General features: G+C 36.4%; 1 protein-coding gene across 3 annotated transcripts in view; it reads right to left on the bottom strand.

The window, feature by feature from the left end:
- NBEA (neurobeachin) overlaps nt 1–24,872 on the bottom strand; it is a 739,008-nt gene that overhangs the window by 638,413 nt on the left and 75,723 nt on the right. For all 3 annotated transcript variants that reach the window (XM_066381029.1, XM_066381023.1, XM_066381024.1), the window contains exons 5-6: nt 7,165–7,286; nt 5,496–5,622 (exon numbers count right to left, since the gene is read on the bottom strand). In XM_066381029.1, coding sequence (XP_066237126.1) covers nt 5,496–5,622; nt 7,165–7,286 — 249 coding nt within the window. The remainder of the gene's footprint in view (nt 1–5,495; nt 5,623–7,164; nt 7,287–24,872) is intronic.

The raw sequence follows: 24,872 nt of genomic DNA, 5'->3' as shown, positions 1-24,872 counted from the left end.
AAACAAATACTTATGATTTTAAAAGTTTATGAGAATCTTTACAGAAGGCTTTTAAAAACCAAATCACTCCTGGTTCTGCCCCTACCAAGACTCCTTAGAATACATAGAGTGTTTACAAATGGGAATGAATTTCTTATAAAAAAAATTGTGTAAAGATAAGAGAGAAAGAAAACAAATGGGTTAAATTACAGAGTTAATGAACATTTTATTTGGCTCTTAACTTCACTCTAATATTTTTATTTATACTCTTTGAACACTATTTTTGAAACTCATGTGATAGGAAAAAATCACCTAGAGCATCTGTTTAAAACTCATATTCTTAACATGAAAATTATTATTCCAAAAATCTAACAAGTTCCCATAGAAATTCAAAATTTCACACCCTTGGAAAACTTCTCTTGTGTCTCATCTCAAATTCAATAGATTAGAAATTCTGGAGGAGAGTCCATAAAATTCTCATAAATAAAAATAAATAAATAAATAAGTAAACTGGGATTTGTATAAATAAAAATATAAGTCCCATTGTAATGGATAAGTTTATTTAGAATCACTGCTTTTTAAGCTACATTCAATGTATATATTAATAAATGATTAAGTTGATATTCTTTAATAAAAACAATTATTGCTGCCTCTTAAATATAAAACAATTAAAATATATATATAATAACCTAGAGATGTTTTCTCTGAACTTATGTACCCTGATTTACCAATGTCACCCCATTAAAATTAATCAAAAAAAATATATATATATGGTCTACCGGAAAGTTCTGTCCGTTTCTATCACAAGTTTCGACACGTAAGCACATGTTTATTTGGCGCATGTGTGCCTCTATTTTTATCACTTAATGTATACATACTGACATAGTAAATTAACTAAAACAAAGTTGATTCACATTAATCTTATGTGTGAAGTGATAGTGTACCCATGGCTACTGATAAAGTTCATTTACGCCACTGTAATTTTTACGAATTTCAACAAGGAAGAAATGCTACAGAAGCATGTAGAAATTTATTAAAAGTTTTTGGTGAAGGTACAGTTTCTGACAGGACACGCAGAAGATGATTCGAAAAATTAGAAACAGGTGATTTCGACCTTTCTGATAGGCCACGTTCTGGGGGACCATCTTTGATCGATGACAATGTTGTTAAGACCATGTTGGAGCAAGATCCTTTTCTGACAACATCAGAGATCGCAGAAAGGCTTAATTCAGCTAAGCAAACCATTTGGGATCATATTCGGAAGATAGGATTGGTGTGGAAATATTCAAGATGGGTGCCACATGAATTAAGTCAGAAGAATTTGGATGATCGAGTCGTCCAAAAACGGACAGAACTTCCCGGTAGACCATATATATATGTTATTTTTGATATATATATCTGAAATATATATTTGAAAACCTCATCCAAAATATTTTCTTCAGTGTGCAGCAAAACAGACATGGGACCATAAACAAATAAGAAAAAAAAAAGAGAAAGAGGAAAAAGAAAGCCATGCATCCACCCTATGTGGGTCCATCCTGTCTCATGGCTATTCTTGTAAATAAATATTCCTGTGGACAAAGGCAGAGGATGCCATGAAGAAGGTGGGCAATCTCACTGTCATGTATCCAAGAAAGACCATTGAACCTGGAAGAGGAATCAGGCCTTAAACTTGCAAAAATGGGAACTTCTACTCTCATGGTCCTTATTTTTTTAGATTCTGGACTTTTAAATGTTTGCTTACGCTAAGACAAAGATGGAGTCAATCCAGTAACTAGGCAGAAATATTCTCTTTAAAACCCTTGCTGATGATGAGTGAATTATATCTTATAAATCTAATTATACAGTAACACATTTCTCTGCATTTTCTCCTGTTATTTTTTACTTTTAGAGCAAACACTTAAAAATGTGTTTCTACCTTGTCTCTGAGTAACCACATGCTAGTGGATACTAAGGAAAGGTATATTTCATGGCATAAATATCAACAGTAGAGCAATATCCCTCACCTTAAAGCCATCGTGAATGAAGCAGAATTTGGTGAAACATTCAGTACCAGGAAACATGATTTAGGACTACGAGGATTAGCTGAATTTCCCTCAAGAAAAGTCTTTCTGTATTACCAAATCTGGAAGTTTAACTTTTGTTGTACAAAAAAACCTGATTATCTACAAAGACATAGTGCAAAACACTCACACACAACCAACCTACTCTAAAGTTCAAGTCTCCAGTCTAAAAACTGACTCTATTTCCTAAACTAAGTAAGTTTAGAGGAAGAAGGAATAGAAGATAAGAAAAGGGGTAGGAGGAACTAGAAGAGGAGAAAAAAAGAGAAATAAAGGGTAACATGAAAAGAATGAGCAAAAGACAAGAAGGAGGGCTTAAGCTGGGAGAAGAGCCAGATGAAGAAAGAAGAAAAAAAAGCAAAGGTTGAGAAAAAACAACAGTAATTAAAGGAACATGTCTGCAGATGTTCTTCATCTAATATATACTGCTCACAAAAATTGGGGGATATTTCAAAATTAATATGAAGTGATAAAAAAGAAACATTTATTTTTTTTATTAAACAAGAACATTAGAAAAGCAAACAAGTAGTTCAATTATGCAAATGAGATGCAAAACCAACTTTCATTTCATTGGTGAAAATGCACTGTACAAAAGGCTGAAAGTACTGGAGTATCTGCATGTTCCCTGATCCCCTAATTTTTGTGAGCATAGTAATTCATCAGAACAACAGTTCAAGTTTGCCTCTGAAGAATCTTTGAACAATTGTGAAACTACTTTAATACTGTTTTACAGATATGCAGAAAATTAAAGACACTGAATAATTTCCATATAATTTATGGCAAATTTACATACTATAAATAAGTTATACATAACATATACCAAAATTTTGGAATCTGAATGAAAATAAACAATTTGTCAGTTGTTGGCATTTTAAGTAACCGTGTTTTCCATTAAATCTGTGCCATTTTCTCAAAAATCATGTCTCTTATTCTCATGGATAATGCTCTATCAAATTCTCTACAATTTCAAAAATTAATTTAACTTAGTTTTGCAATATACAGTACTGTGCTGAAACAGAAAAAAAACCAAAAACAAAAAGGGAGCAGCGGGGGGGGGGGGGGAGCTGGTAATGTTCAGATTTTAAATGTGTGGCACAGAGCAACAAGCTACATATTAGTTGGTCTTTACTGCCATGACTACCTTTCTTCTTACGGAAAAGGCTCTTGGCACACTCACCTAACAAGGAAGCACTGACCACAAGGCCCGCACCTTTTCCCACTGAATCAGTAACAACACCTCACTTATTCCATACTACAGGGAAAAAAATTGTTCAATGTAAGTTAGCTATCCAGATAAATGTAACTTACTCCTTTAGCAAAACAAAATGATTTCTTGGTGGTTCAAGTCATAGTTTATTCAATTATCTAATATATAGTATTGACAGTCTAAAACGTCAATGCTCTTTGACAGGAATATAAGGGAATACAAAAATAAATCCAACTCATATCTTAGTCTCAACAGTTACCAAAAACACACACATATAATAATAATAGTTTAAAAGAAATGACTGCCATAAAAAATACTGAAATAATGTCCCGTAGAAACATTCTACCTGGAGCGCAAGGCAACCCAGAGAGTCCACGGAAATTGTGTTGTGGAAAATAAAGTACAGCGGTGGCAGTGAAAGACCCAGAGCTGAGTGAGGGCTGATGTCAGGACTGAACATTTACAAAGAAAAAAGTGAAATATGTATGTTAGGTCTGTTTTGCCAGAATAAAGGGTTTAAGTCTAAAGCTGAAAATAAAATCCAATCGTGAAGGACTAAGTTAAAAATGTTATTCTGTAATTAGTGACAAGCAATTAGCTTGAGTAGTGAACTAATATGATCAGGAATACAAACCAGATATTAGTGTGTAAAATGGTTAAGAAGAGGAAAAGACAAAGATCCAAGATAAGAGGAAAACAGTAAGAATTTAAACAGCAGCCTGACCAGGCGGTGGAGCAGTGGATAGAGCATCAGACTGGGATGCAGAGGACCCAGGTTCGAGACCCCGAGGTCGCCAGCTTGAGCGTGGGCTCATCTGGTTTGAGCAAAAGCTCAATAGCTTGGACCCAAAGTCACTGGCTTGAGCAAGGGGTTACTTGGTCTGCTGAAGGCCCGCGGTCAAGGCACATATGAGAAAGCAACCAATGAACAGCTACGGTGTCGCAATGCGCAACGAAAAACTAATGAATGATTGATGCTTCTCATCTCCATTCCTGTCTGTCTGTCCCTATCTATCTCTCTCTCTGACTCACTCTCTGTCTCTGAAAAAAAAAATTTAAACAGCAGGTAAAATTTTTTTTTTTAAAAGCAGATCTATTACAGAGATACAAAGTATAGGACGTAAAAATTAAACTGATCTAAAGATCAAAAAGGGGATAAAAACAAAGCTGACTTAGGTCTCTACTATTATGAGGATTATAGCCTTTAATCAAAACAGGGGACTTAAGAACATGAATGGATATAGGACTAGATATGGCCATTCAATGTTATATATTCTGAGGTTGAACAACCAGAAAGATGTCCACATGGCAAAATCTCATAGGTAGATGAGACCCTAAGAACTGAGTTTAACAGATAGGAATAAAAGTGGAAAGCTATAATGAAACTGAATAAAAATCCCCAAAATCTGTAAGTTCCATAAAAGCAGGGATGCTGTCTATCCCTAGTACCTAAAACAGTGTCTGGTACTCAGTAAATACTCAATACAGTAGACCCTCGTTATCTGAGAGAAATATGATCCAAGTCCCCCCAGCGGATCCAGAGGATGCCTGAACTCTCAGGTAGTACAGAACCCTATATATACTACGTTCTTTTCCTGTGCTCTTTCCTATATATACGTACCTATGATAAAGTTTAACGTGTGAATTAGACACTGTAAGAGATTATCAACAATAACAATGATAAAATAGAACAATTAAAACAATATATTCTAATAAATGCAGTGTGAATGGGGTCTCTATCTGACAACCAATCAGATAACCAAGATGGCTAGTAAGTGACTAAAAGGATAGCTTACACAGCATAGACAAAGAGATGATTCACCTTCCAGGTTGGGTGGAGCAGGAAAGCATGAGATTTAATCACACTATCAGATGGTGCTCAGTTTAAAATTTAAGAATTGTTTATTTCTGCAATTTTCCATTTAATATTTTCAAGCCACAGGTGCAGGTAACTGAAACCATATGAATCACTAATGTAGGGGGACTCCTGTAAGTATTATCTACATGAATGCAATAAAACAGATCACAGCAAGAAAGAGAATGAGAGAAAGACTGCAAGAAGTCAAGAGCCTGATCTTTTTATGTCAAAAGTTAGATTTAAAAGTAGGACGAGAATGTAGACAAGGATCAAGAAAAGAATTAGGAGTCATGAGAAAACCAATAAAAAAAATTACAGATTTCATAGTTTTAAGAGAGTAGGAATAGTGAATTGTTTCATCTCAATAGAAACATTAACTTAGACCTACCTTACGGGGTTGAAAATCGTATTTCACACAGTGCTGGAAACCTTTCCCTTTGGACTTCAGTGATGTGACTATTAGACAGTTCCCGACGAAATGAGCAGAGTAGCCAACTCCTTTGCTAGTACGAAAACTACAAAGAAAACTAAGAATAGTACAATGTCCTCTAATACAAAGAACTACATAGCTAAAAACTGTTATTATATAAATAACATAAAAAGCACTGTAAAAATAAAACTTATTTCCCTATAGAGCAGAGAGGTATTACGTGTACCAACTAAAGACAAAAATATAAAAGGTTTAGAAAATAAAAAGAATTTAAATTCAAAACATAGAAGACTACAGAACAATTTAAAATTTCAATTTAAAATATCAAAATACAGGAAAACAAATTAATAGCTCACAAAAGCCTTGCGAGCAAGTTGATTATATCTACCTTTAAGAATTTCCTGAAATTTGCAAATACAAAAATCATTTATACAGTTAATGTTTTCAAAAACAACTTGTTCCCTAATTCTAATATATCTTTGAAAATAACTTACAAATTAAAAAGAAACTGTCAGAGCCAACTTTTAAAAAATGTCAGTAATCAAGTAAAGGAGTACATTTTTTATTTTTAATAAAAAAAAAAATTATGTAACTATGAAATATAGTTATTTTCTTTTAGAGAAGCAATTGTTTCTAGATGTGAATCAACCTCAATGTAAAAAAATTATATATGCTTTGAAAAATGACAGTATTATTGAAATAAATTTATGCTCTTCCAAAATGACCATTCTGAAGTTCACCTCCATTTATGGATGGAAGTTCAAATATTTGTTTAAAATTTTAAAATAGAGCTTACCAGCTATTAACAGATCATATTTTCACAGTGACATTTCAGAAAAAGTCACGGTAGAAGATGCACTTTAAATATTACTCTTTAATTAAAACCTATGTGATAGGTAATACTACTATCTTCACTTTACAGTTGAAGACACAAAGGTGTGGGATAAACAGCAAGTGGTGAAGACAGGACGTTAACTCCAGCAGTCTTATTTCAGAACTGCCAAGTATTAAGTGAGATAATACTCTTGTAACACTTACAATACCTATTATTTAGTAAGGCAATCAACAGAAGTTTGATGGTATCACTGTGTAACTACTGGTAAGCAAAAATTACAAGCTCTCAGTTCTTACAGGTCAATCTATCATTGGGTTGAGCAACCTATTCTGTTAGTTATCTACCAAATAATTACCGTAATGATCATAAATTCCTACATGATTATAATTATTAATATTTTAGAACATATCTTAATTATGTTCACAGAACAAAGTAAGTAAAAAGGCAAAGTCAATGAAATCAGGTAGGAGTTTGGTCTTTTTCCCTCTCCTTGAGCAGGAATCAACATCTTTAAGAACTCCACAAATGATCAACATTGATAGAAAATACAGAGAAGATCTACAACCCTTGACTATTAAACTATAATTGAAAAACAGAAATTGTGATTGGAAAAAAAATAGTGAAGCAAGAGCAATAAATTAATAAAACTGACTTAATGTCTTTATCATTTTAACATATTTTCAACATATATATTAATGTTATATATAATGTAATACTGTTTTGATACTATGCTAAATATTCAAAAATTGAAATGCTTAAGACAAAAGTACTAAAGTTAAATATATTACTTACCAATAAAGATAAGGCTTATCCTTATCAACATTAATATTATTTAAGGGATCCATGCGAAACCACGTGTTGAGGGTGAAGCCATTCTGATAAGGCCACTTTGCAATAGGAGGCAATGCAATTGCCTACAAGGCAATGAAAAATGATACAAAAGTATCAGTTAAAGAAAATGTGACAATAACAAAGATCAGACACTGATTTTACAGATTAAAAAGTAGTCAAAGGATAAATAGAAAACCATGGAAAATATAAAGATATACTATTATCTTATGAAAATAACTTAAAAATATTTCTGGCTACATTTTCAAGTACTTAGTGAATGAAGTTTTATCCCTAGGTTACATAATAGGTTTCAGACTCCAAGAAATAAATACTCCTCCAGTTTCACCAATATATAGCTCCTTATACAAAGGCTTCAGAATTTTCAGTTTTTTATGGTTTATGTCAGGTTTACAATAATATTTCATTTGATTAAAGGAGGTTGACACTTTAAGTTCAAAAATAACTGTGTGAGAGAATATTAATGGGATTAATACTAAAGATATTTAAGTATTAAGGGATAATGCTCATACTAGTAAAACAAAGGAGGGGAAAGCATGAGATCTACTACTATTAAGAAAGTTAATGAAAAAAAAAAGTTAATCGAATGTCAGAATAATGGCAGTGTTAGAGATATCCCTGATCTCTCTTTGAAATTTCAACAAATTCATGAGCTATAATACAGTGAAGGAACCCTAGCTGGGCTCACAGACTTTCCTGAAAGATCTGTGCACCAAACAGACTAAAGGTGGGAAGGGTTGAGAATGGGGGTAGAAGATAATAAGCACTTGCAGTTGGCTCCAGAGAGGAAAGAGGGTTGGCATGACTGAGCCTTCTTCTGCCCAGAGGAGTGGTGAGATTGAGGGGAAGAAGGGGACATACTAAACCCAAACGGAGTCAGAATGAGTGGTCATGGCAGTGTTCCCGTGATTTGTATGAAACCATAAAAAATTCTGAATAGCCAAAACAATCCTGAGAAAAAATAATGAAGCTAGAGGTATCAAACAGCCTGACTTTCAATTACCCTACAGAGCCTCAATATTCAAACCAGCATTGTACTAGCAGAAAAACAGACACATAGACCAATGAAACAGAATTGAAAGCCAAAATAAAACCACATATATTTGTACAAATAATCAACCAAGAAAACAAAAACTCATAATAAAGAAAAAAAAGTCTTTTCAATAAATGGTACTGAGAAAATTGGAAAGTCACATGCAAAAGAATGAAACTTGACTACACTTGTCCCCCTACAAAAAGATTAATTCAAAATGGATCAAAGACCTAAATATAAGACCTGAAACAATAAATTACATAGAGGAAAACATAGGTACTAAACTCATTGACTTTGGCTGTAGAGAACAGTTTATGAATTTGACCCCAAAGGCAAGGGAAGTAAAGGCAAAAATAACTGAAATGAACTTTATCAAAGTAAAAAGCTTCTGCACAGCATAATAAACTGCCAACAAAACAAGCGGGCAGCCAACCAAATGCGAGATGATATTTAGAAACAACAGTTCCAATAAGGGGTTAATATTCAAAATATACAATTAACTCACAAAGCTCAGCACTAACAAGTGAATAATCCAATTAAAAATTACGGAGAGGACCTGAACAGACACTTCTCCCAAGACATACAAATGGCCAATAGATATATGAAAAATGCTCATCTTCACAAGTTATTAGAAAAATGTAAACCAAAACTACAATGAGATACCACCTCACATCTGTTAGATTGGCTATTATCAACAAGACACGTAATAACAAGTGTTGGCAAGGCTGTGAAGAAAAAGATACACTCATTCACTGCTGGTGGGAATGCAAACTGGTACAGCCATTATGAAAAAAAAGTATGGTGGTTCCTCAAAAATTTAGAAATAAAACTACCTTATGACTCAGCAATCCCTCTACTGTGTATCTACCAAAAAAAAGTGACAACATTGATATGCAAAGACACATGCGACCCCATGCTCATGGCAGCATTATTAATGATGGCCAGGACGTGGAAACAACCAAAGCATCTTTTGATAGAGGACTGGATAAAGAAGATGTGGTACATATATACAATGGAATACTACTCAGCCATAAGAAATGATGACATATTGCCATTTATAACAACATGGATGGACCCTGAGAAGATTATACTGAGTGAAATAAGTAAACCAGAACAAGCTAAGAACTATATGATTTCACACACAGGTGGCATACAAAATTGAGACTCATGGATATAGAGAAAAATGAAAATGGTTACTATAGGAAGGGGGATTTGGAGAAGGGTGTTGGAGGAAGGGGAATAAAGAGGGATGGATATATGCTGACAGAGAACATTATTTGACTTTCGGTGATAGATACCCAATATAATTAACAGTTTAAATGCTATAGAAATGTTTACCTGAAACCTATGTACATTTTTTTATCAATGTCACCCCATTAAATTTAATTTTCTAAATAAATAATGAAATAAACTAACCAATGATATTTGTAACTAAAATGGATTCAGATCCACTCATAAGTAGAAAAGAAATAATATAGTATTCAGTTGATAATAGCAATTACAAAAATCTAGCCATTCTAAGTATAAAATGAGAAAATGTTTGATTACTTGACTTGATGTCAACAAACATATAAGTTTATCTTCATATGAGTTAGCCAAATTCCTATCCCATAAAAGGTAATAATCCATTATGATCCTATAACTGATCCATTCCTCCAAACAGATTTTTCATATGGCTGTAAGGATAATGACCTTTTGCAAATACAAGATAGCTTCGATATTAAAAATCTTCCACATACAGAATAAAGCTGAAGTGTCTCCAGGTTTTACAAGAATCTTCAAACACCCTATGGCTCCACCAAACCCTTCTAATCTTATTTACTTCCACTATTTTACTCCACATTCCAAAGTATACCTAAATATGACAGCCCTCACATTTTCTGTTACAATTCTCCTTTTGGTAGATAATATTGGTTCTGTTCAAAAGACTTCTTCCAGCAAAATCACAATCATCCATCAACACCAAGATCTACTGTGACACTTTCCTGGACTTCATCTTAGCTTAGTTTCGCTTTTCATTGTTTTCCCATAGCACTTAGAACCTAACTCTACAGTAGCTTACTGTAAAAAGCTTGTTTTTGTATCTGTCTAGCCATTAGGTTTCCTCAAGGGTAAGGAATATAATTTAAACTCCCAGCATGTGACATCAGACAGAAAACATTCATTATGTGGTCAATGAAAAATCTCAAGTTGGCAAAGATTTTTAAGTGCTTTCTTTAAAAATAAAAATAAGAGAGATTCCAAGATGGCAAAGGAGTAGGCTGACGTTCAAACTGCCACCTCCAAGGACCAAACTGAATTACAACTTAATTTAAGAACAACCATCTTGAAAAACCAACTTTGGACAAAACGAAGAGAAGTCTATAACCAAGGATCACAGAAGAAGCCACACCGAGACTGGTAGGAAGGGCAGAAACACAGAAAGACCTGCACCACTCCCAGGAACAAGTGGCAGTTGAGGGTCCTGAAGGACTCTCACTACGGGAAGGTTTGTCCTAACAGGGAGGGTCCTGAGCTCCAGGCCAGTTGCCCCAGCCAAAAGTTACAAATCCTAGAAAAAACACCCACACAAAATCTGGCGGTGAGAAGAGCTGAGGTTTCTGTCTGTGAGAAAGAGATGGTGCTCTCAGAGACACAGGCTCCATCATAAAGGGCCAACACAGAAAATCTTGTCCAAAATCATTCACCCAGGGCTCCAGCAAAGAGAGGGCTAAGAGGACTAGAGTGGTATGAGGAGAGTGTGAAGTTGCTGGCCCAGGGAAAGACAGTGTGGGGGGTGGGCTCCGGAACCCGTGCTGAGTCATTCTCCAATACTGCGGTTGCCATCTTCTTTGGGTGGAGCTGTCCCCTCTGAGTGGCATCAGCCTGGGGAAAACAATAGCCCCGCCCTCAGGAGTAACTCCTGCCCTACCCATGGAGACTGGGTTGTGCTGAGAAGCCAGGAAGCAGAGTGCCCGTCATTAACTCAGTTTTCTGGCATTGAGTCCAGAGCTTTCCTGCCTCACGTTCCTGAGTCTAACACTGGTGCTGCTGCCTCATGAGAGACTCAGTAGAAACTGTCCAGACTGTGGTCAGACCACATCTCTGGGTCTCAGAGGCCATACCCACCAGAATCCTGGTGGGCACACTGTACTAAGGTCTGTGAAAAAAGTCTGGACAGACTGACACTTGAGGCAAAGCCACACCCTCCACCCTTCCTAATCCCTGAATTGTGGCAGGCTAAAGACTCTACCAGATTTTTCAGTGGCCAAGCCCTATAGCAGCCAGCAGTCAATCCAGGAGGCAGGACTCAGGAAACCTTGATCTATTAAGTGGAAATTCTCCCAGGCTCTGTGTGGGAAAAAGCTAACCTAGGTTTGTGGCATGGTATTTCCATGTGCACCTGGGCCCAGCAAAGGCAGGCACAAACTCTGGATTTCTTGTAGCTCCAAGCAGGTTGCTGAGGGCCAATCACAGGCAGTGTCTCTCACTGGTCTGCATCATGTTCCTGTCAGGGAGGCCCAGGAATGGCACAACCAGTTGCCAGCTGCAGAGAGCATTGGTTCAGGACCTAAAAACTTTTGCTAGAGTGGTATTACACCTGGCCCAGCTGAGATGAGTTCTGCTCTCTGTGATCACCAGTGGCACAGTGGCTCATGTGCGTTGGACAGGGTGGAACTTAACAGCCAGGCAGGGTATTGGATATCCTGCACCGCTGGGCTAGATTCCACAGGGAAAAGGGAGAGATGCTTAGAGCATGAACATTTAAAGTGTGGGTCCCTAGGAGCCTATTGTTGGGTTTGGTTGGGGGCTTAGCTACAGCTCCAAGAGAAGACTCTCTCAGTATTCCTCCCTGAGACCAGGGTCTCACCAGCTGTAAGAACTTCTGCAGAGGGGACTGTCAGCCTCACTCAATCTGAACCTGCTGCTGAGCTTGCAGGGGAGAAATAAAATTTGAGTATCCAGCAGTGGCTGAGGGATTAGGCACTGGATTAGGCCACCTCCCTGTATTGAGCTCCTGACCAAGAGACCCTTGAAGCAGGGGGAACCACTAAAGTTATATTCCCAATCCTAGTTGACCTAACCCACCTAGCTTGCAACCTGTAGAGGGGTTGGTTGGATAAGTCCAGTCTGAGCCCACACTACAGTCTATACAGAAGACTCTGTGGCAAGATGAGGCAGCTGCAATAGGAGGTGGAGCTGCTGAAATGAAATGTAGAGACAAATATTACAGAGCCTTGGGCTTTTATGGAGATTCAATTATCTCTACACAGGAGGAAGCTGACCCTTATGCACAGGTTGGCCGCTCCCACACTACCCACCCACAGGAAATACAGACACAAAAAGTGAACAGAGTAGTAGCTGCAGACCGGTAACACAGGTAGGTTACAAACAATGGCTAATATCAAACCAAGAAGACCTAGAACCAATACAACCGGTAGTAAATAGCAGACAGCAACAACCCTAGACTCAGCTAACTACATAAGCAGGAAGCCAAAAGGAGGAGTCCAGCATGCACCAGACATGGTGGAGAATAAATATGCCCACCAGGACAGACACTGCACAGTTTCTAAGAGAAACAATCAAGGTTGACCCTATATCCAGCCAGCCTTAAAGGATAACCACACCCCTGAATGGATTAACTGCATTCAATACTCAGATACAACAGAAGGGAAAATACTACACTCAGGAAGGATTCTTAGAGCAAGAAAATCAGGTGAGCTGGTGGTCAGTGCCATCAAGCCCACCATTCTCATAAAGATACAAAAACAAATTATGAAGTCAGACAGCACTACCTAACATGCAGACAAAAAGGGCAAACAAAGAAATATGACCCAGATGAATCAACAAGAGAAATCCTCAGAAAAAGAATTAAATAAGATGGAAGTAACCAAACTACCAGATGCGGAGTTTAAAATACTGATTATTAGGATGCTCCAGGATCTTAGAGCAACAATGGATGTTGATAATGAGTACCTAAATAAAGAGATAGCAAGCATCAAAAAGGACATTGAAATCATAAAAAAGAACCAGTTAGCCCTGGCCGGTAAGCTAAGTGGTAGAGCGTCAGACTGGCGTGCAGGAGTCCCGGGTTCGATTCCCGGCCAGGGCACACAGGAGAAGCGCCCATCTGCTTCTCTATCCCTCCCCCTCTGGTTCCTCTCTGTCTCTCTCTTCCCCTCCCGCAGCCAAGGCTCCATGGGAGCAAAGTTGGTCCGAGCACTGAGGATGGCTCTGTGGCCTCTGCCTCAGGTGCTAGAATGGCTCTGGTTGAGGCAGAGCAATGCCCCAGATGGGCAGAGCATCGCCCCCGGTGAGCATGCCGGGTGGATCCCGGTCGGGCGCATGCGGGAGTCTGTCTGACTGCCTCCCGGTTTCCAACTTCTGAAAAATACAAAAAAAAAAAAAAAAAAAAGAACCAGTCAGAAAAGACAAATACTATCAAAACTGAAGACTGCATAAAAGGAATCAACAGTAGGCTGGATGAAACACAGGATCAAATAAGCGATTTAGAGGACAAGATAAATGAAAGAAGAGAAGCAGAGCAGCAAAAATGAAAAGAGGCTCAAAAAAAACTAAGGAAACTCTAACAGAGTTCTACGACAACAGGAAGAGCAACAATATTCGCATCATAAGGGTTCTTGAAGAAAAGAATAAACAAGGGACAAAGAACCTGTTCGAAGAAATTATAGCTGAAAATTTCCCTACTTTCACAGAGGAAAGAGTCACACAAGTTCAAGAAACACAGAGTCCCATTCAGAGAAACCCAAGGAGGCCTACACCAAGACACATCAATATTAAAGTGCCAAGGATAAGACACAAAAAAGAAGACTAAAAGTTGCAAGAGAAAGGCAGTTAATTACCTAAAGAGAGCACCCCTAAGGATGACATCATATTTCTCAACAGAAAAAATTGAAGCCAGAAAGGATTAGTAAGAAATATTCAAAGCAATACAAAACAAGAACTTACAACCAAGACTACTTTCATCATCAAGGCTATCGTTCAAAACTGCAGGAGAAATAAACAGCTTCCCAGAAAAGAAGAGGACTCAGGGAATCATTACAACCAAAGCAGTACTGCAAGAAATGTTAAGGGGCCTGCTTTAAAAAGAGCAAAGGAAAAAAGAAATCAAGAGAAAGAGGATTGTAGATTTAAAGAATGAAATGGTAATAAATAAGTACATATAAATAATAACCTTAAATGTAAATGGTTTAAATCTAATCAAAAGACATAGGGTAGCTGCATGGATAAGAAAACAGGACCTGTACATATGCTGTCCACAACAGACCCACCTCAGAACAAAAGATACACATAAACTAAAAGTAAGAGGATAAAAAAAGTATTTCATGCAAAGGAAAATGAAAAAAAAAGCTGAAGTAGCAATTCTTATATCTGACAAAACAGATTGTAAAACAAAACTATGGTAAAGGATAAAGAAGGTCACTACATAATGATAAACGGAGCAATCCAACAGGAGGTTATATCCATTGTAAATATTTATGTGCTTAATATGGGAGCACCTAAATATATAAAGCGGATTTTGATGGACATAGAGAGTGAGATTGACAGCAACACTATAATAGTAGTGGATTTTAACATCAATGTATAGATCCTCCAGACAGAAAATTAAAAAACAACAGCCTTTATACATTCTTTTCAAGTATTCATGGTACTTTCTTTAGGATAGAGCACATGTTAAGACACAGAACAAGTCTTAATAAATTTCAGAAGATTGAAATCATATCAAGCACCTTCTCTAATCACAAAGGCATCAAACTAGAAATCACCTACAATAGAAAAACTAAAAAACATTCAAAAACTTAGGAGGCTAAATATCATGTTATTAAATAACAAATGGGTTAACAATGAGATCAAGGAAGAAATAAAAAATTTCATTGAAACTAAAGAAAATGAACATACAATAACTCAAAATCTATGGGACACAGCAAAAGAAGTTCTGAGAGGGAAGATCATAGCATTACAGGTATACCTTAAGAAGCAAGAAAAAGCTCAAAGAGACAATTTAAATCTGCACCTAAAAAAACTAAAAAAATAAATAAATAAAATAAAATAAAGGCCAGACAAAGTAGAAGAAAGTAAACAATAAAGACCAGAGTGGAAATAAACAACATACAGGCTGAAAATAAAAAATAAATACAAAAGATCAATGAAACCAAGAGCTGGTTCTTTGAAAACGTAAACAAGATTGAAGAACTTTTAACCAGACTCATAAAGAAAAAGAGAGGACTCAAATAAATAAAATTAGAAATGAAAGTGGAAAAGTAACAATTGGCACCACAGAAATATACAGGATTGTAAGAAAATACTATGAAGATCTACATGCTAAAAAATTGGAAAACCTCGGCGAAATGGATAAATTCCTAGAAATGTACAATCTTCCAAAACTCAATCTGGAAGAATCAGAAAACCTAAACAGACTGATTACAACAAATGAAATTAAAAGTGTTATCAAAAAACTCCCAGCAAACAAAGCACTCAGCCCAGATGCCTTCACATGTGAATTTTACCAAACATTCAAAGAAGAACTAACACCTATCCTTCTCAAGCTTTTTCAAAAAATTAAAGAGAAAGGAAGACTTCCAAGCTCCTCTTATGAGGCGAGTATAATTCTGATTCCAAAACCAGGCAAAGATAACACAAAGAAAGAAAATTATAGGCCAATATCCCTGATGAACATAGATTTTAAAATTCTCAACAAAATATTAGCAAACCAAATCCAAAAGATCATACATCATGATTAAGTGAGATTTATTCTGGGGATGCAAGGCTGGTAAATATTCGTAAATCAATAAATGTGATTCATCACATAAAAAGAAGGATTAAAATCACAATATTATATCAATAGATGCAGAAAAAGCAGTTGATTCAATCCAGTACCCATTTATGATCAAAACTCTCAGCAAAGTGGGAATACAGGAAACATACCTCAACTTAATAAAAGTTATCTATTACAAAATCACAGCCAACATCTTACTCAATGGGCAAAAAATAAAAGAAATACCCTTAGGATCAGGAACAAAGAGGGTGCCCCCTTTCACCACTCTTATTCAACATAATTGTGGAAGTCCTAGCCACAGCAATCAGACAAAAAGAAGAAATAAAAGGCATCCAAATTGTAAAAGAAGATATAATACTGTTATTATTTGCTGATGACATGATATGGTACATAGAAACCCTAAAGTCTCAGTCAAAAAACTACTAGACCTGATAAATGAATTCAGTAAGGTGGCAGGATATAAAATTAATACTCAGAAATCAGAGGCATTTTTATACACTAACAATGAACTGTCAGAAAGAGAAATTAAAAAACAACCCCTTCACTAATGCAACAACAACAAAAAAAATACCTAGGAATAAATTTAACCAAGGAGATAAAAGATTTGTACTTGAAAAATTTTAAAACATTGAAAAAGAAATCAAGAAAGATACAAACAAGTGGAAGCATGTACCGTATTCATAGGTAGAAAGAATAAACATCATTAAAACGTCTATACTACCCAAAGCAACCTATAGATTCAATGTAATTCTTATTAAAATACCAATGACATACTTCAAAGATATAGAACAAATATTCCATAAACTTAAATGGGACCAAAAAAGAACCCGAATAGCCTCAGCAATCTTGAAATAAAGAATAAAGGGGGAGGTATCACACTTCCTGATATGAAGTTATACTACAAGGCCATTGTAATCAAAACAGCTTGGTGCTGGCATAAGAACAGGCATACAGATCAATGGAACAGAACAGAGAACCCAGAAATAAACCCATACCTTTATGGTCAATTGATATTTGACAAAAGAGGTAAGAGCATACAATGGAGTAAAGACAGTCTCTTTAATAACTGGTGTTGGGAAAACTGGACAGGTACATGCAAATAAATGAAACTAGAACACCAACTTACACCATTCACAATAATAAACTCAAAATGGATAAAAGATTTAAATGTAAGTTGCAAAACCATAAACATCTTGGAAGAAAACATAAGCAGTAAACTCTCCAATATCTCTCCACAGCAATTATTTTACCAATATATATCCAAGGGCAAGTGAAGTAAAAGGACAAAATAAAGAAATGGGACTAGATCAAACTAAAAAGTTTTGCAGAGCAAAGGACACCATGAACAAAATAAAAAGACAACGCACACAATGGGAGAATATATTTGCCAATATATCTAATAACGGGTTAATGATCAAAATTTGGAAAGAATTTCTAAATCAATCCAATTAAAAAATGAACAAAAGAACTCAATAGAAACGTCTCCAAAGAGGACATATAGATGGCCAATAGACATATTAAAAAATGTGTAAGGTCACTAATCATCAGAAAAATGTAAATTTAAACCACAATGAGATACCACCTAACACCAATCAGATGGACGCTCATTAACAAATCAACACACAATAAGTGCTGGCGAGGGTGTGGAGAAAAGGGAACCCTCCTGCACTGCTGGTGGGAATGCAGAATGTGCAGCCACTGTGGAAAACAGTATGGCATTTCCTTAAAAAATTAGAAATGGAACTGACTTTTGATCCAGCTATCCCACTATTAGGAATATATCTTAAGTATACCAAATCACTGATTCAAAAGAAGAAATGCACCCCCATGTTTACTGAAGCATTGTTTACAATAGCCAAAATCTGGAAACAGCCCAACTGTCCGTCAGTGGACGAGTGAATTAAAAAGCCGTGGTACATATACAATATGAAATGCTACTCGGCCCTGAAAAACAAGGAAATCATTACCTTTTGCGATGGCATGGATGGAACTGGAGACTATTATGCTAAGTAATATATCCAGGCAGAGAAAGACAAATATCATCTGATCTCACTTATATGTAGAATCTAAGGAACAAAGTGAACTGAGGAACAAAATAGAGGCAGAGGCGGGGTCACAGGGAGCAGAGGACAGCTGTCAGAGGGAAGGAGGAGACTGGAATGTGATCAGAGAAGGTGAAGGGATTAGTGAAATTATATATACATAACACAGAGATACAGATAACAAACAGGACAGCAAATCCCAGAGGGCAGGGTCGGGAGGTAGAGCGAGGGGTCAAAAGGGGTATAAATAAGGACACTTGAATCCATGTTAACACAATAAATTAAAATTAATAAAAAAAAAAGAATTAGATGGTAATAATACACTGGTGTTAGTAATCATATGAAAGAATGTTTTTGTTTGCAGGAACACAACACTTAGAGATGATGAAGTATCATGTCATCATTTACTCTCAAATGCTTCAGAAAAAAAGATAGCTGTTTACTGTGCTTGCCACTTTTCTGTATGTTTCATTTTGTTTTTAAATTTAACAATGAGAGAGAAAGGAGATAAAAGATTCAAGAGAAAGTGACAAATATTAAAGCAAATTAAATCAAGTATATACAGTTAAGTCTCTTAGGAAAAGCAAAACGGAAATAGAAAAAATGCTAATCAGTATAAAAAATTCTTGAAATACAAAAAGATGTAAAAGAATACACTGAAAATGCATACCACTCATCTGAAAATCAACTCAGGGTGACCAAGACACACTAGCAAAATTACTAGATTCAAAGAAAAAAAAAATCCTCTGAATTTTATGCCATAAAATCAAGTGCTTGATAACAGAATATTAGACTATCATCAGACTTTCAACAAAAACCCTTTAAGCCAGAGGAAAATTAGTAATATATTTAAGATGTTCAGAGAAAGGTTAGTCAAGGCCTTCATAGCTAGACAAATGATTTTCAAGTGCAAAGGCCCCTGATCAAGTAACACTGAACTGATGTTTTCAGGAAATATTATTCCCATGAGCCCTTCTTGAGGAATATGCAAAAAAATGTGCTTCAGATAGCCAAACAAATCAATATAAGGAACGTGATGAATCTAAATATATGGGTATTTATAGAACTATGACTCAGTAAGAATTAAACGAATTGAGAATAGGTTGTAGTAACTGTGTGTACTCAAAATGTACATACCTTGAACTAGGTGGCTAGGGCTGTCCTAACAAAGTACTTATTTTCTCTATATTGAAGAGGCTTGAAATCGAGGCTCGAGGTGTCTGTTGGCAGGGTTGTTTTCTTCTGAAGCCTCTCTCCTAGGCCTGTAGAGGACAGACTTGGCCTCCCTTTAGCTTCACATGCTATTCCCTGTGTGCTTATCTGTGTCCTGTTTCTTCTTCTCATAAAAACACCATTCACACTGATTAGGACCCACTTTAATGAACTCATATCAAATTCAATTACCTCTTTAAAGACCCTACCCCCAAATATGGTCACATTCTGAGATAATGGGAGTTAGGACTTCAACATCTGAAGTTGGAAGGAACACTATTCAGTCCATAACATATCTCAAGGATGATGGAGAGAGTATATGTAAAACAGATTTACTCTTTTCAGTAATTATATCAGTAGGTAGTATTAGTATGGTTGTTCTGAGACTATAGTATGTGTAATCATGGGATTTTCTAATTCTATCATCTCTCTCCCTTCTTGTCTGTCTACCCTATCTGCCCCTCTCTCTGACTCTCTCTGTCAAGGGAAAAAAAAAAGACAGTATTCATCAACCAACTGCATCTAGTTATGTACCAATCAAAGCCTTCAATACAGTATATATTGCATCTCTAGTGTTTTTCAACACTTTTTATCTAATGCATAATGCATACACCTTCCCTTAAGCAATGCACAAAAGTGTACTTTAAAGTTTTTTTTTTAATTTTTTTATTTATTTATTCATTTTAGAGAGGAGAGAGAGGGAGACACAGAGAGAGAGAGAGAGAGAGAGAGAGAGAGAGAGAGAGAGGAGAGAGAGAGAAAGGGGGAGGAGCTGGAAGCATCAACTCCCATATGTGCCTTGACCAGGCAAGCCCAGGGTTTCGAACCGGCGACCTCAGCATTTCCACATCGACGCTTTATCCACTGCGCCACCATAGGTCAGATTGTGTACTTTAGATATAGTACAGTCTCATATGGAGCCCAGGCCTGATTACTTCCAAACCATCTGTGCCTAATCTTCTCAATTTTATTTGATTCCCATGGTATGCCCTTTGAACTACCCTTGTGATTTCGGACTTACTATGCCTTCACATATCAACCATATTTCCTTTTACAATATTTTGGTACTCACAATTGAATGTCTGTCGTTGTGCCCAATGAGTCCATAGGACCCCAAACCTATATCCTTCACAGTTTCCTGATCTAGATGACTCCAAAATCTTAGTTCTTATCCATAGCAATTGGCAAAATAAATTTTTTGATGTTCAAATGGGGTGCTTTCAGTAAACTATTTCAGTGAATGGAAAAGCACATTATTTCCTAAATTAAGCACGTTTATGAAATGGATCATAACCATAAACAATAAATCTTACAATTTTTACGTATTGGTCTTACAGCATACACCTTTACATAAAAATCACTGTAGAAAGCAATTAACTCTATGAATGAGCAAATGTTACCAATTTGCTAATAGAGAGGCATCTCCACAATGCAAAACACAATTCAGAAGGACTAGTATGTATGGTTATTTTAAAGAAATAATAAGCAATGTCATAATTAGTTATCCAAAGGCATTGCTAACAGCAGGGATCCAAATAGTATGTGCCCTCTTGTTATTCAGATGCCACTGTTTCATGCTCATTCAGAAGCAGATTATCAGAAACACTGAAAGAGTGAGAATTTTTAAATCAGCTCTTATCTGAAATTTTAGCAGTTCAATGGTAGAAGTAACATGCCTGGAAATAAGCCAATCTGTTGTTAAATAAACCCTGGATTTACAGTCAGATAAATTTTGGTTCAGACTATGTCCCCAGTTTATAATCCTGAACAATGTTACATTGTTGAATCTCAGTTTCCTAAACTGATGTAACAGTGATACAGTATTTACATAGCTTGTATGACTGTAATGAAATAAATCAGTAAAAATTTTTAGTTCCTTCCCAGGTTCCTACACTACACAGAATAAATTACTGATCCAAACTATCCAACCTGAAGATAAGTGATGCAGAGAAAACCAGGCTGCGGGTGGGTTGGTAAATAGTGTAAATCCATCAAATCCATGAACAAAAAAAATTCAAACATACACTACTAACATTTAAATAAAATCATGTCTGTATATGTGTGTGTAAAATGTATTATATTGATTAAAAATACTCATAGGTTTCAGGCATTTAGCGGTCAAGTGGCTAAAGTCAGAATGAGTTGCAACCTAACTCAGGCAATTCAGGCAATTTATTAAAAGTTATTCACTCCGTTTTAGCTCAATTCTGTTAGTTCTATAAATAAGACAGCACTGTGCTTACATTTCTGTCAAAATACTTTGCTCTTGATTCTCACCCTTTAGACTGAGATCTACCAGATGTCAGACTACTAGCAGTTTTTAAAGTTAAAAATGAATATATGTATGTAAATAAACTATCACATCTATGAGAACCTCAGTTCCCTAGAGACAATGACAGTGTTCTACACTAACAATATGACATTTAAAATTACTAACTTCCCTCTGGAAAGTGACTTTTAACTTCCTATTTTTGTTTGGCAATAAGTGGACACTATAACTTTAAGATCAGTAACAAAGTGTTTCGGCAAACACATAAAATTAAAGGAATGGTAAATCAAATGGGAGATAGCAAGTACATTTAAGTACCAATAACCAAAGCGTGCTTACTTAAATGGTGTATTACTTCATTATAGGTTCACTGTAACCCTGTTCCATAATCAAGTGCTAATATGTTGTATAAAGTCAGCAATGAACTAAGAAAACAAAAACAGTTCTCCTAGTCAAGAATTATTCAGTCTCTACAATGCTACCATACAGAAAAAATGATAAAATCAAACAGACTGGGAAAGCTAGTTCTTTGAAAAGAACAACAAAATGAATAAACTTATAGCTAGAGTGACCAGGAAGACCATGCGGTATCATAAATTTAACAAGAGCCTGGCCAGGTGGTGGCACAGTGGATAGAGCATCGGACTGGGATGCAGAGGACCCAGGTTAGAAACCTTGAGGTCACCAGCTTGAGCGTGGGCTTATCTGCCCTGAGTAAGGCTCACCAGCTTGAACCCAAAGTCGCTGGCTTGAGCAAGGGGTCATTCAGTCTGCTCTCGCCCTCTGGTCAAGGCACATATGAGAAAGCAATCAATGAACAACTAAGGTGCCGCAATGAAGAATTGATGCTTCTCATCTTGCTCCCTTCCTGGTCTACGGCCATACCACCCTGAACGCGCCTGATCTCGTCTCCCTTCCTGTCTGTCTGTCCCTATCTCTGTCACACATACACACACAAAAAAAAAGAAATGGAAAATGCATCACTCTACACACCTTACAGAATAGCAATGGGATATGATGAACAAATTTATGCTAATATATTCATCAACTTATACTAACTGGACAAATTACTAGAAACACAAAATACCAATTTTACCCAAAACAAAATCGTTAACTTCCCTGTGTCTATTATACAAATTAAATCCACAATTTAAAACCTTTGCAAAAATAAAACTCTAAGCCCAAATGGTTTCAATAGTGAATTCTAGGACACATTTAAGAATAAATAATACGAATTTTACAAAAATTCAATAGAGCAAAATAAATAGTTCCTTGCTCACTTTATGAGGAATTAATAATAGTCTAACACTCAAATCAGATAAAGTTATTATTTTTTTTTGTATTTTTATGAAGCTGGAAACAGGGAGAGACAGTCAGACAGACTCCCGCATGCGCCCGACCGGGATCCACCTGGCAGGCCCACCAGGGGGCGACGCTCTGCCCACCAGGGGGCGATGCTCTGCCCCTCCGGGGCGTCGCTCTGTTGCGACCAGAGCCACTCTAGCGCCTGGGGCAGAGGCCAAGGAGCCATCCCCAGCGCCCGGGCCATCTTTGCTCCAATGGAGCCTCGGCTGTGGGAGGGGAAGAGAGAGACAGAGAGGAAGGAGAGGGGGAGGGGTGGAGAAGCAGATTGGCGCTTCTCCTGTGTGCCCTGGCCGGGAATCGAACCCGGGACTTCTGCACACCAGGCTGACGCTCTACCACTGAGCCAACCGGCCAGGGCCCAGATAAAGTTATTATTTAAAAAATGAAAAATACATCCCCAGATTACTCAAAAAAAATAATTGCAAAATTCCTTAGCAATATGTTGACAAATCAAATCCAGTATTATATGAAAAGGTTAGTACACAGTTATCAGTAGATTTTAATCAAAGGAATGCAGAGGTTGGTTTAACACTGAAATACCAGTCATTGTAATTCACCACATTAACACAGATTAAGAAGAAAAGCTGGCCTGACCTGTGGTGGTACAATGAGATAAGCAGGGGTAGTCAACCTTTTTATACCTACTGCCCACTTTTGTATCTCTGTTAGTAGTAAAATTTTCTAACCGCCCACTGGTTCCACAGTAATGGTGATTTATAAAGTAGGGAAGTAACTTTACTTTATAAAATTTATAAAGCAGAGTTACAACAAGTTAAAGCATATAATAATAATTACTTACCAAGTACTTGATGTCAGATTTTTGCCAAGTTTGGCAGAATAAATCTTTATAAAACAACTTACTATAGTTAAATCTATCTTTTTATTTATATATATTTTGGTTGCTTCACTACCGCCCACCATGAAAGCTGGAACACTCACTAGTGGGCGGCAGGGACCAGGTTGACCACCACTGGGATAAAGCTTCGACCTGGAATGCTGAGGTTGCCGTTTCAAAACCCTGGGCTTGCCTGATCAAGGCACATATGGGAGTTGATGCTTCCTGCTCCTCCCCCCTTTGCTCTCTCTCTCTCTCCCTCCTCCCCCCACTTTTCTCTCTCCTCTCTAAAAATGGAATAAATAAAGTCTTTAAAAAAAAAGAACAAAAGCCATATAATGATTTCAATAAAATCAGAAAAGGCATTTGACAAAATTGAACACTGATTTTTAGAATTTTACAAATTCCAGGAAATAGAAATAAAAAGGAATTTCCAATATGTGACAAAGGAGATGTCTTAATATCTACAACTAAAAACATAATAATGATGAAATATTTAATGCTTTCCCTAAGACTGAGATTAAGTCAAGAGCGTTACTTTTACTCAACATTGTACTAAAGGTCCTAGCCAGTGCAGTAAGGCAATGAAATGAACTAAAGAGGCATACTGATTGTAAAGTAAGAAACAAGACTGGCTGTATTCACAGATAAAGTTCTTTTCTTTATGAGTAATCCTAAAGCATTTACAAAAAACCCAAAAAACTGCTAGAACTAGTGAGTACCAAGGTCTCAGCATATAAGGCCATTATACAAAAACATCCCTAGCATTTTCATTTATCAGCAAAAAGCCATATGGAATATTACAGGATAAATGTAACAATTACTTTTTAGGACTTATATGCTAAAAACTACAAGGTACTGAAAAATCAAAGAACAGAGTAGTAAATAAAGGAAGAGGTATACTGTGTTAATGAGCTGAAAGACTCAACAGCGTTGAGATCTGTTACCTCCAAATTGTTCTATAGGTTTAACACAATACAATCAAAATCACAGCCAGCTTTTTAAAAATATTTTACCAGTTTATTCACAATGTATATGGAAAGCAACCAATTTAGTATAGCAAAAATTATTTTCTGGCACACAGGAAAAGCGCCCATCTGCTTCTCTACCCTTCCCCT

This window comes from Saccopteryx leptura, chromosome 4 (genome assembly GCF_036850995.1).
Source record: "Saccopteryx leptura isolate mSacLep1 chromosome 4, mSacLep1_pri_phased_curated, whole genome shotgun sequence".
NCBI lineage: Eukaryota > Metazoa > Chordata > Mammalia > Chiroptera > Emballonuridae > Saccopteryx > Saccopteryx leptura.
The sequence above is the reverse complement of the archived record's forward strand: the minus strand, read 5'-3'. Positions and strand labels throughout refer to the sequence as shown.